This window comes from Microchirus variegatus (assembly GCF_963457635.1).
Source record: "Microchirus variegatus genome assembly, chromosome: 17".
Taxonomy (NCBI): Eukaryota; Metazoa; Chordata; class Actinopteri; order Pleuronectiformes; family Soleidae; genus Microchirus; species Microchirus variegatus.
Window position 1 is genome coordinate 3,113,511 of NC_139818.1, and position 13,179 is coordinate 3,126,689.

The 13,179-nt window shown below is 38.2% G+C and overlaps 1 protein-coding gene across 1 annotated transcript in view; it reads left to right on the forward strand.

The window, feature by feature from the left end:
- The window catches only part of gas7b (growth arrest-specific 7b), a gene marked incomplete at its 5' end in the record, with an annotated part of 61,353 nt that overhangs the window by 13,961 nt on the left and 34,213 nt on the right, over nucleotides 1-13,179 (forward strand). The window contains 2 exons of the mRNA XM_083903481.1: nucleotides 6,729-6,846; nucleotides 12,024-12,101. Coding sequence (XP_083759607.1) covers nucleotides 6,729-6,846; nucleotides 12,024-12,101 — 196 coding nt within the window. The remainder of the gene's footprint in view (nucleotides 1-6,728; nucleotides 6,847-12,023; nucleotides 12,102-13,179) is intronic.

Genomic DNA, 13,179 nt, shown 5'->3' on the forward strand with positions numbered 1-13,179 from the left:
CGACCTCCCTCTTTCCACGTCCAGATGTTTCCACGCGGGGGGTCAGCGGAGGTTGGGTGGAGTTTGCAGACTTAGCAAAGTCTCACCTCACACCTACCCGCGATATACAACACACACACAAAGACACACAAAGACACACACACACACAGAGTCAGGAGGCGGTGAGTCACACACACACTCATGTGTGAGGACAGCTCAGTGTTAGTCCGCTCCAGTAATCCACTCTGTTGAAACTCTGCGCACACTCATCCTCTTCCTCCTCCACGCTGAGTGGGCGACCAGAGTTTCACAAAAACCACGACAGTCGGCGACCGAAGGGATTTCGATGAGTCACCGTTTTCGAGACAAACACCGTCTGTGCAGTGACGGCGCTAATCCACCGGGGGAGGTGCAGAGGGAGGGAGGTCGTCGTTATTCAAGTGGGGGGAAAAAGTGCTTAAGAATAAGTGACATCATCATCTTCATCAGCTTATTTCTGCGACGAACCACAAGGTTGGGATTAGCTTTAAAGCTGCAGTACGTAACTTCTGCTGATTAGAATGACCGGGGGAGCGCTCGTGCGTATACAGCAGCAGCAAAGCAGGGGTGGGCGGCGACAAAACGAGTCTGTAGAATTCACTTTTTGTGTTTTCAGTCGTCCAACTTTACTAGCCCAATGTTGTTGTTGTTGTCGTTGTTGCCTCTATCTGTCTTAAGAAAATGATCACGGGAATGTCACCGGGCGACACAAGATCTTAGCATTGCTATACTTCCTATTTAAATGTTAGCTCACATTGTTGTATAGGGGTGGGGGACAAAAAAACAATATAGTGAAATATCACGATATTTTGTGTGGCGATACAATATCGCTTTTGAGACACCAAGTATCGCTTTTTCGCGCTAATATCGTATCCTGACATCGTGATAATATCGTATTGTGACTTGAGTTTCGTGATAATATCAGGATATTGTATCGTGACTTAAATATTGTGATAATATCGTATTGTGTGACTTAAATATCGTGATAATATCAAGATATTGTATCGTGACTTAAATATCATGATATCAGGATATTGTTTTGTGACTTAAATATTGCAATAATATCAGGACATTGCATCGTGACTTAAATATCGTGATAATATCAGGATATTGTATCGTGACTTAAATATCGAGATAATATACAGGATATTGTTTTGTGACTTAAATATCGAGATAATATTGTATCGTGACATCATGATAATATCGTATTGTGACTTAAATATATCGTGATAATATCAGGATATTGTATCGTGACTTAAATATTGTATCCTGACATCATGATAATATCATATTGTGACTTAAATATATCGTGATAATATCAGGATATTGTATCGTGACTTAAATATCGTGATAATATCGTATTGTGGCTTAAATATCGTGATATCGTATTGTGACTTAAATATCGTGATACTATTGTATCGTGATTTAAATATCATGAAAATAATTTGTGACTCAATATTTTGATATTGTATCGTGAGTCAAATATCGTGATAAATCACATATCGTAACACATTGATTATATCATATCGTGGCTTGAATATATATTGATAATATCGTGATATCTCTGGCGATTCACACACCGGGTGTTGCAGTAATTCCTACACTGCCCCCATGTGGAAAACAGCTGAATTTAATTTGAGAGTGCAGTGTTTATCTGCTTATATTTATATATAACCATATATATTTTTAAATCCAAATATCTGAAAATCTGGGGTTATATTTGTGTATAAACTCATGTAAAGGTGGAATGCTCCGCATGTTTTAACTAAAAACAGGATTTTTCATGTTTTTGCCATTGTTTTTTATCTTTTTTTGTCAATAAGTGCATTTTCACCCCAAAGTTACTTCATCGTGGTTAAACTTCCTTAAAACAGTCGGTTACATCAGGACAAAGTGAGGCTGTCGAAATCTCGCTGAAGGGCAAATAAGTTTACTACACTGTTGTTCTTCGTCTGACCTAAAAGAATGAGGAAGAAGACAAAAACAAAACAAAAAACAAGCCCCGTTTATTGATTTAAAAGCATTTTCCGAGGGAATTGAACCGATGACTCCTGATTTTCCAGGCAGGACGCCAGTGTCACTGAAATAGAGCGATGACCGTGAGGTATTTAGTTTTCCATCAAAAGCGTTTTGTGGGAAACGTCTGAGATCTAATCATAGCCGGCAAATGTTGGGGTGTGTGTGTGTGTGTGTGTGACGACAGACACAACTGCTGTGTTTGAATATTAAGATATTTATGTCGATCTGACTTTAATTAATGGATTCATCTCAGTTATGGTTATTTGCAGTTTAAGAGTTGGGTGAAAAGATTTGACTTTAACTTTTGTGTTAGGGTTAGCTGGAGGTGTTTAGAGCGATTCATCCTATAATTCTAGAATAATTCTGCTACTTTTCTGGATCATTTTTTCACCTTGTAATCCAATATTTTAATCCAAAAATGTATTCAAATGAAGTCCCTGTTCTAACTAATAACTGAAATTACTAACTAAGAAATAACTAACTACTGAACCAACTAAGAACTAACTAAGAACTAACTAAACTACTTAACTACCAAACTACTAAATAACTACTAAACTAACTAAGAACTAACTAAACTACTAAATACCTACTGAACTTAACAAACTACTGAATAACAACTAAATTAAAAACTAACTAAACTACTAACTACTAAACTACTGAAATAACCAAACTGCTAACTAAACTAACTAGACTACTAACTAAAGAACCAACTAAACTACTAAATAACCACTAAACTAAGAACTTACTAAACTACTGAACAAATTAACTACTAAATAACTACTAGAGTAACTAAAAACTAACTAAACTACTAAATACCTACTGAACTAAACAAACTACTTAATAACTACTAAATTAAAAACTAAACAAACTACTAAATAACTACTAAATTAAAAACTAACTAACTACTAACTACTAAACTACCAAATAACTACTGAAATAACTAAACTACTAACTAAACTAACTAGACAACTAACTACTAAACTAAGAACCAACTAAACTACTAAATAACTACTAAACTAAGAAACTAACTATACTACTTAACTAAGAACTAACTAGACTACTAACTAACTACTAAACTACTGAACTAACTAAACTACTAAATAACTACTAAACTAAGAGCCAACTTACCTAACTACTGAAGTAACTAAACTACTAAACTAACTAAGAACCAACTAAACTACTAAATAACTACTGAACTAACTAAACTACTAAACTAACTACTAAATAAGAACTGAATTAAACCATTTATGATCTATGAGTTTATGAATTGAAAAATCCAGACAAAGAACAGACACTTCTTCATTTTAGTAAATCCTTGTATTTGAGTTGAGTCTTCTGGGCCACCGTATCATCGCGATCTTTGCTCTGATTGGTTGCAGCTCTGGCTCTTCTCACTGTTCAGTCAAAGATGGAAAGAATAAAATAATGAAGAGCTGACGCATCAGCTGTGACAGCTGTGAAAACTGAAGCTCGACTCAGTCCATCATCCTTTAATCTGGAGCTCAGACCATGATGTTGAGATCATCGTTGGTGGAGCTCACGTTGTTGTGGTGGTACAGTCCTTGTCCTGTTGTGGTGGTACAGTCCTTGTCCTGTTGTGGTGGTACAGTCCTCGTCCTTCTCAGCCCCCCGAGGCTCTGCTGGCTCACTGAAGACACCCTTTGGCTTTAGAGGGTTAAACCATCTGGAGTGGGGTGCATTATTTAACGCCGCATATGTCGAGACAAGCCGACTCGGGAGATTCGTCACGCTTCTCACCACCGTGGTTTCTCCCATTGTTCTTCCACGATGAACGGCCGACGCCGTCAGAACCGCCACAGACTCGGTGCTGGAGGGAGAATTCTCTCCACGTTTCTGGCTCAGTCGAAAAAGATTTAGATCAGGATTTTCCTGAAAATGTCCCACGTCCAACCTCAGCGGGAGGAACCATAGCTTAGCTTAGCCGCGAGAGCAAAACAACACTGTGGTATTGTTTTGTCGACAAACATGTAGCGGGCAGGAAATAAGGAGAAATTGGTTATTGTTGGACAAAAACCACTCAGACCATGGAATATTACATTTAGTTTAGGAATTTCACAACCGTGCGATTTTCCTCGGTTGAATTCTGTTGGATTAAATTCATTATTTCATGTAGTAACAATGAATATAGACGTAAAAAGTACTACAAACACAGCACATACTGATTTTTGTTATGTATCTGTACCTCTAAATATATGGTTGGTTACCAAACTTGTATTGTCATGGTACTACATCGTACCGATAGATCGCTAAAGTCACAAATAAACCGCGATCTCCATCGCAGCTCAGGAACGGAGAAGAAATTTGGTGAAAATAAGAAATCTGGACATGTTTTTTTAGAACTTAAAGTAAACCGTACCAAATTCAAAGTACAAGTGTTCATTCAAATGAACCCAACTCTAATCACCTGACCTTTTGAACTGGATTGCAGTAGCATTTAGCTACCGTAGCTAAATGGAATTTGCTATTTAAACGAAGCAATTAGCAAAACACAAAGGCTGTATTTCAGGATATAAAGAGTTTTTATAGTAGTAGATTTCTCTTCATGTGGTAATGGTCCGTATCCCAGTTTTAAATCAATTACGCAGTGACTATTTAACAAAAGTCATAACTCAAATTAAATTGTAGCATCTGTCAGAATAATACCCCCCCTCCCCCTCCCCCCGCTGAAGGAAATTACTTGAGTGTTTAAGCAAATCCGCTGTTTCAAAAGGACAAATATAACAGCGACCACTGAGACCATCAAAGAGCAAACATGACAAATGCAATGCTGCTGGAGACGATGTAATTACACCGAGTCATAAGTCACTGACATGGATTCATGTTCTCCGGTCCTGTGGGACCAGAGAACTCCCGGGTTTCTTTGCTTTGCTGCTTTTAGTGAAACAGTTTACAGAAATGTAATGACTACGTATCTACAAAGACTTTGTAATGGTCTGCTAACAGTGATAATGGAATGAAATAATAATGTAAAAAAAAACTTTTTTCAAAAAAAACTTTTTTCAAAAAAAACTTTTTTCAGAAAAAACTTTTTCCAAAAAAACTTTTTCAAAAAAAAACTTCTTTCAACACTTTTTAAAAAGATTTTTAAAAAAAACCACTTTTCTCAAAAAGAAACTTAAAAAAAAAAAATTGGATGTCTTGGAGTAAGAACAACCAATCGTGACTTTCCGGTTGGAGATGTTAAGTGCTACCAAAAGATGGAATCAAGTAACTTCCGCACCCACTTTCTAGTCCCTCTTTCCTGGGAAAACGCAACATTCCAAAACCAGCAAATCCATGCAACACAGGGAACGTTTACAACTTAAAGGATTAACACCGATTTTGGGGTCTTCAGATCTTTGTGGGATTTGCATCGTAGGATTTTTGAGGCGACACCTAGCTAGAAGTCTTGATGTAGGCTCGTCCAATCAGACGTTAACCAGAAATTAGGCAGAAGAAGTTCTCAAGTGGATAGGAGGGATGGATGTGATCCAGGTGACCAAATATTGGAATGAAACTGAATCTGGATCAGGGGCATACAGTGGTGCAGTGGCTAGCATTGTTTCCTCACACCAAGAAGGTCATTGGTTTGGATGGAGGTTTGACCAAAGGTCCTTGTTCCCTGGTTCTCTCCAGGTCTGCGTCCAAAATCATGCAGATTGGGGGCTAAATTGGAGCAAGGCCATTTGGGTTTGGCTCCAGCTCCCACATGACCCTCGTGGATAATAAAGTGGTAGAAAATGGATGGATGAATCTGGATCAGGCAAATGTCCATGAAGTGGTCACTCCTGGATGGAACATGTACCTGGAACACTTCCTAACCTTTTATGGACACGGGATACGGAAAGTAGCTTAGTGTTGAGCTGCTAATAAGACCGGGTATTTTCTTAAACTAGCAAACATGGCTCTTACTATTATGTCAGCTCACGTTTTAAGCATCCAACACTTGGCAGATGTTTCAGTTCCAGTCACATAGCTCTGTTTGGACATTAGCTCTCCAGAGACGAGGTAAAAAAGATAAAAACTTTCTTTCAAAAAACTTTTTCAAAAAGTTATTTCAAAAAACTTTTTCAAAAAAACGTTATTTCAAAAAACTTTTTCAAAAAACGTTATTTCAAAAAAAAATTATTTCAATATTATTTCAAAAACCAAACAACTATTTTTTAAGATTTTTTTTTTTCAAAAACGTATTTTTTTTAAAAACTAAACAACTATTTTCGAATTTTTTTTTAAGAAAAGTTATTTTTTTTATTTTTTAAATGGCCATGAAATAGCCAAACATGATACAATCGTTCGATTCGCCCCAAATCCCCGAAACATCATCTCCAAACTGTGTTACATGAGTCCGTGGCCTGCTGTTCTGCCGCTAACCAGCAGCAGATGTTTGTGTGGATTGTTTTCATTGCTCGCCCATGTTCTTCAGCCGTGTGTTGTGAGCACATGCGATCACTGCTGGTGTTGGTCCAAGTGCAGAACGCCAGCGCCAGTTTGTTGTGCTCAGCGAAATGTGCTCTGATGTTGTTGTTTTTTTCCTGGTTGTGAAATAACAGATCTGAGCGCTGCACATGAAGCCTGGTTCTGTGTCTTTGTTTATCTTTGTGACAAATCCTGCAGAAATAAATCATTGTATGGGAACAAATGCATGTTAATGAGCGTTTTCTGACTAATTATCGTTGTTTCTGTTTGGGCAGAGGACGGCGTCGCTGAGTCACCTCCCCGTGGAGGACCTCAGAGACCCTCTACCGCCTCAATGGAGGTGCTACATGTCACCACAGGGGCGGCGATACTACGTGAACACCACAAATAATGGTAAGAAGATCATTTAGTGTCGTAAAAAAAGAAAAAAGTAATGACTGGACATTTTGTTGTTGTTTTTGATGAACAGACACGAGTTTGATGAGAAGTTAATGGACAGAAACCATCGCTTTGGGTTTGGTTTGTTGGCCTCAATAAAAACAACGTTTTATTGGACGGTTCAAACCAGAGGGGAAGAAATAAACTGTTTCTAGTTTGTAGAGAGAGAGACGACACATGCACACGTCTACATCATTTAGTAACAAGGACATGAACCATGGGCTGGTTTGGTCCAGGTTTCCAACATGGAGACAGCATTTTAAAGGACCTGAAACTGTATTTTTTGGTGCAGAACTCACACACACACACACACACACACACACACACACACACACACACACACACACACACACACACACACACACACACACACACTTTAACACCCTCTCCTGTTAGCATTTACAGATCTCAGGCGGCAGAGACATAAACTGCATTTACTATCAGTTACAGTATAAAGGCTGACTGATGGCGTTAATATCTGCCGCGAACTCCCGTGAGCCTTTGACCTTCAGGATGCAATAAAAGTGACAAAGTGCACTTTTGACCAACAGAGAAGTCACTCGTCGGACAGATGATGCTACGACGTCTCCACGTCGTCTGGTTCTTCGTCTCACGACACTGACACTTTTAGGAGTTTCAGGAATAATCCGTTATTTTTAGTTGCGACAGACGATGTTGAATTATGGCGCTTTTCCATTTTACGGTTCAAGCTCGACTTGAGGTCGACTGGAGAGCTGAGCAGATACTTAAAATGTGACGTTAACAGACTGCCCGCCACTGTGTTGTCATCAGTTAAAAAGGCTTAAAAATCCCATCGTTATCAAAAAAACATAAAGAAACCAATTTTTTTTCAAAATCTTTCAAAGAACTTGAAAATAAAAAACTTTTTTTCAAAAACTTTTTCCAAAAAAACCCCCTTTTTTTCAAAAAACTTTTCCAAAATTTTTTTTCCAAAAAAACTTTTTTTTCGTTTCCATATCTGGAAGTAATTCAACCGTTTAAGTTATTCAACCACTTGGTTTAATTACGATATCTTTTAAATACTGAGAAGCTAACGTCACAAACGAACTCCTGAGGTTCTACCGTAATGACAAGTATATTGGCGCAGTTAAAGCTCCATTTCTTTGCTTTCCAGTATCCATCCATCTTCTACCACTTTATCCTCCATATGAGGCCAGTCCATAGTTCTAGATATCACAGGAGTTGCGGCAGTTTCACGTTGAGGAGGAAACATGAAGTCACGGAAAACGACGTGAGGATTATTCTGAAGGTGACGAGCTCCTGGTTTGTTTTTGTGACGCACCTGTGTCCTTCCTACGACGGCGTGCCGTGCGGCTTCGCAGTCACTTAACGTCAGAAACCAGAGCTGTTGACATCATGCTCGCCCCTGACCGTGGTCACCGTGGTCAAGTCGCGGCCATGAAAGAGGCTCTAAATTTAGCCCGGGTGGGGGCTCCACCCAAACACAAACACGGGGGAAGCTGCTGCTGCTGCTGCTGCTGCTGCTGTTCCTCCCTTTTTGCTCTATTTAGATTTGAATGAAAGGCTAAAAATGGTTCAGTCGAAAAGGTTGAAACAAAACAGAGCGTCTAACTCTATTTTCACCGTCTGGAATGTTTTAGAACTTTACTTCAGATGGAGGCATTAGATTCATGTCGTATGGCAGTTTTCTCTTGAAGCCAACCAGGAAACAAGAATATACAGAAAAGCCACAAGGGGGCGACTTCACTGCCTGCAAAAATGAATGATCACTATTTTCAGCTCTTCTTCTGTAAATAATCTTCTCATTTTGAGGAAAATAGACAATAACATATGGCAGCAGTGTGATTGACAGCTGGTAGGAGCCTGGTTAAAGGTGTAATCTGTGAAATTTTAGATGTTAACGTGTCTAGAATTGGACCAATATGGGTTTTTCTATGAATTTTTAGCAATCAAGGCAGCTGAGGGCTGTGCAATAATATGCAGTATTTTAAATAATTATGTATAATCTGAGTATTAAATATAAGAAATAGGTCATTAAAAACTACAAAAATGAACTTTTGGATGAAACTGATTAAAAATAAGTAAGAATTGTCCAATGCCAATTCTTAAAAAATGGCAAATATCGCATAATCCTGAATCCTGAAGCTCCAGAATGGGATTTTTATTCTCTTATGAGTGATTTTTTTTTTACCATTTCCAACGATTTTTTTTGTTCTGAGGGCAGAGGAAAAACCTCCAGGACGTGGTTTGTTTTCCGTGTCTTTAAATCATCATCATCATCATCATCAGTAAATGAAGTCCTGGTCCTAACAAACGCTGCTGCTCTTTCCAAACAAACCCATCTGATAACATTCGTCCTGAAACGATCAGTATTTATAGCATCTCTGCTGCCTTTCACTGCGCTAAAGTTCAACCAGATTAGATACTGTCCTGTGTGTGTGTGTGTGTGCACTTTGTGTTCCTGTGTCGTCATAGTAACAGAGCAGGGTGCGTGGGTGAGGCCTGAATGTCCTTGTGTCAGGGTTCGTGTGTTTTGTTGTGTTGTTTTTTCTCTTCCTGTGTTACCGGGTGCTGCCGTGGTTTGTAAAACTCTCCTCTAACCCTAACCCCCACATCGTATAATCCCAGTACATGTAGATTACTGCAGACTCACCAGAGACTGCGAAAATAAAACTGAAATTCCTCAAAACTGCGTGAGGGTGAATCCACTGTATTTATGCTAATAAACAAAGCTACATCACAGTTACTGTACATCATATATAAAATCATTAAAATACTGATATTCAAGCTTCAAACTACTATTTTCAATATAAGTTCATTTTTAATACATTTTTAAATGTTGTTTGAGCCACACAGGAACATATAGAAGACATTATATTGAGCAAAATGCTAAGCTAACATGAACAAATGTAAATATATTTTTACCAAATCAAATGTTTCTTCTTTTTAATTCAATTTGTTTCTTCAATATAACAAGAAACTCATTTAGCCAATAGCTAAGCTAACGTGAGCGAATGAGTATTTATTGCCCACATTTTAATGCTAATGTGTTATATTACCATTGACAGTTTAGTGCTAACATTAGTTTGCTAGTTAAATGTGCGTAGTTCATTGGCTAAACACTCATTAGCTGCTCCGTTCTGGTGCCACTTTCATGCTAGGCTAGCTGCAATTCCAGTATTTTCTGTTGTTGTAAAAATCTCTTTCTGGAAAAGAAAGCTAATGAAAGCTCACTTTAGATAAAAAGCTAACAAAGCTTAAAAAAAAAAACTAAGCTAACGTTAGCTCAACAGCTACTGAGATTCTTCTCATAAACATATTATGTTTGTGTTAATTTCATCAGCGTTAACAGTAGTTAGCTAAGGCTAGCTGCGATTCCAGTATATTGTTTTATGTAAAAATATCCCTCTGAAAAAATGTAATGCCTAACTTGTTAGCATTATGTTGAGCTAACACGTTCTAATCTCCCTGCACAGCTTTCTCTTTCATGCAATTTCCCGTTTTACATTTTTTAAAAACACTCTCATCAAATATTGACATTTTGGAAAAAAAATAAAAAGCTTGAAAACCACAGGTTTGTTTTTTTTACCATTAAATATAATTGCCTCTAACAGCTCAGCTGTCAGTCAAACGCCGCTAAGCTAAAAGAACATCTCTCATGTTCATTTGCTTTCTCTTTCTTTCACTAATGGACAAAATGTTATATTTTTGTGCCGTAAAAACCCTTTAAAATGTCAACTGGAGCCTGAAAAGATCTCCATTAGCAACCGTTTCTTCATATTACCTTTATTTTACTGCTGCTCAGATCAGATCAACACTGCAGTGTCAGAGAGTGAATGAGCTGATTTAGTGGATAAGAATCAGAGAATCATCAGGGAGCAGAGTCACATGGCTGCTGATAAAATAACTGGGACACTTCTTCTTCTTCTTCTTCTTCTACTTGAAAATCTGGGTTGTTGTGCATCACGTTGGTGTCACAGACACTATTTTTGTTTTTCACATCCATTCATACGTTCACTTCTGCTCTGCTGAGCCTCAACCTGCAGCCACTTGGTTGCACGATAATAACATGTTGTTGTGGGGAATCAGAAAAGCATGAATTGGAACTTTTACGGTCCATAAAAGACTCATTAGACGCTGCTGCATAATATTATTATTCACAATGTGAATCACGTGATCGGGAGCCTGAAAAGAGCGGGGGGTAAAGTTAAAGATTTAGGGTGAATTCCAATTCCTTGCTTAACCCTCAATCTCAAAAATGCTCTCCCTCTAGTGCAAGTGCTGTCCTGATTCTCAGAAAAATTAAGTTGAGGCCAAGTTTAAGGGCTGTATCGCCCTCAATATTGAGATTTTCCGACACCACCCTTAGGAGCAAGGGCTACCCAGAATGCATTGCGTGTTTTCACATAAGAAAGATGGCATCAAAAGCAGCGAAGCGAGTGCGATACAAATGAAGTATTTTCTTTGTTAATAGAGATATAAAAATGATGAAAACCATTGTATTATCTTAGTTTAGGCCCATATTATGGATTACTGATGTCATTGTTGCGTAACATTTCTTTTTATTTTACGATCTTTTGTCAATAGTCGGCCGGTGTGGTTTACTTTTCAATAAGTCGTGGTGTGTGGTAACTGTCAGCTGAATATTTGTATGAGTATCATCTTATAACTAACTGACAACCTAATAACTTGACTGAAATAAAATAATAAATAAATAATCGTGACGTAAATGTGTTCTTCTTCTTCTTCTTTTTTGGAGTTGACAGACTGGACGCAGCTTTGCCGTTATTCTGCCCCCTACAGTCTGAAGATGTATCTGCATTTAAGGGGTGTCCCATTTCTAAGTGACAAAATAACCCTCAACACTTGGTTTTGAGGCCAGTTAAGATTAAGGGTTAAGATAGGAATTGGAATTGGCCCTTAAACCTCTACAATCAAGACTATTTCCACTATTTAAGCAACACGGACTTATTATTATTACTTTTAGAGGATTTAGAGGTGAACTCTAAATCAATTTTATCGTAAAACAACGATCTGAACGTTCTTCTGCTGCAACTGCCGCAAACGACCCTGTTAGAACGACCCATAGATGGAATCTGGCAGTTATGATGGTTGTAAAATTTTGTATTTTTTTTTATTTGCTCCGTCAGAGACGACATGGGAGAGACCGTCCAGCGTTCCTGGAACTCCCAAAACCTCCATCCGACACAAGAACTCGCTGCCAGCAGGTATTTCAGCTCCTCCACCGTCGTCTGAACTCTCGGATTCTCGTGAACTTTCACACACACACACACACACACACACACACACACACACACACACACACACACACACACACACACACACACACACACACACACACACACACACACACACACACACACACACACACTTCCTGTGACTAAGTCAGCTGCACGGACTGGGCTTAATAATCCATTAATAATCCAAGTTTCTGTGATGTTTTAAGCTTCTTAAATGTGAATATTTGTCGGGTTTCTTTGCTCCGTATAAACAAATAAATCATTAAAAGTGAATCACAAATTGTTTTTGGTTTGAGAAACATCGTTATTTTGAATTTGAATGTAGTAACCGTTTTTGGCCACATTCTTACATATGGCGCTTTTAATCATTAATTAAGATTCCCGCAGTGGGGAAATTTCCAATTTCTGCATTTTAACCCATCTGTGAGTTAATAAACACACACAGTGAGGTGAAGTACATGCTTAACACAGAGCAGTGAGTTGCCTGCATTCAGCGGTGAGGGGGGTTAGGTGCCTTGCTCAACGGCACTTCAGCTGCGGAGAAGTCGGGGGTTCGAACCAAGCTTGAAGCTCTAACCACTAGGCCACCATTACTAGATTCAAGTTTCTGTGATGTTTTAAGCTTGTTAAATGTGAATATTTGTCGGGTTTCTTTGCTCCGTATAAACAAATAAATCATTAAAAGTGAATCATTTAATTGTTTATGGTTTGAGAAACATTGTTATTTTGAGGTTTGGGGGAAATTCTGTCATTTAATGACCAAACAACGACTAAAATGACACAGTTTGAATGTCATATTTTTTTTTTTACTGTTTATGAGATTAGATTTTGTATTCAGTAGTTCCTGTTCAAGGTGATGTTTTAAAGTTAAATTTTCACTCTATCCACATTAATTTATGTGCGTTTTTATTAAAGGCGCCATATGTAAGAATGTGGCCAAAAACAGTTACTGCATTCAAATTCAAAACACCTTAAGGTCTTTTAGGTTTCGTTTTCTGACGTAACTGGCAACCCGTGGTTGCTCAGCAGCTGAGACTCTACTGAC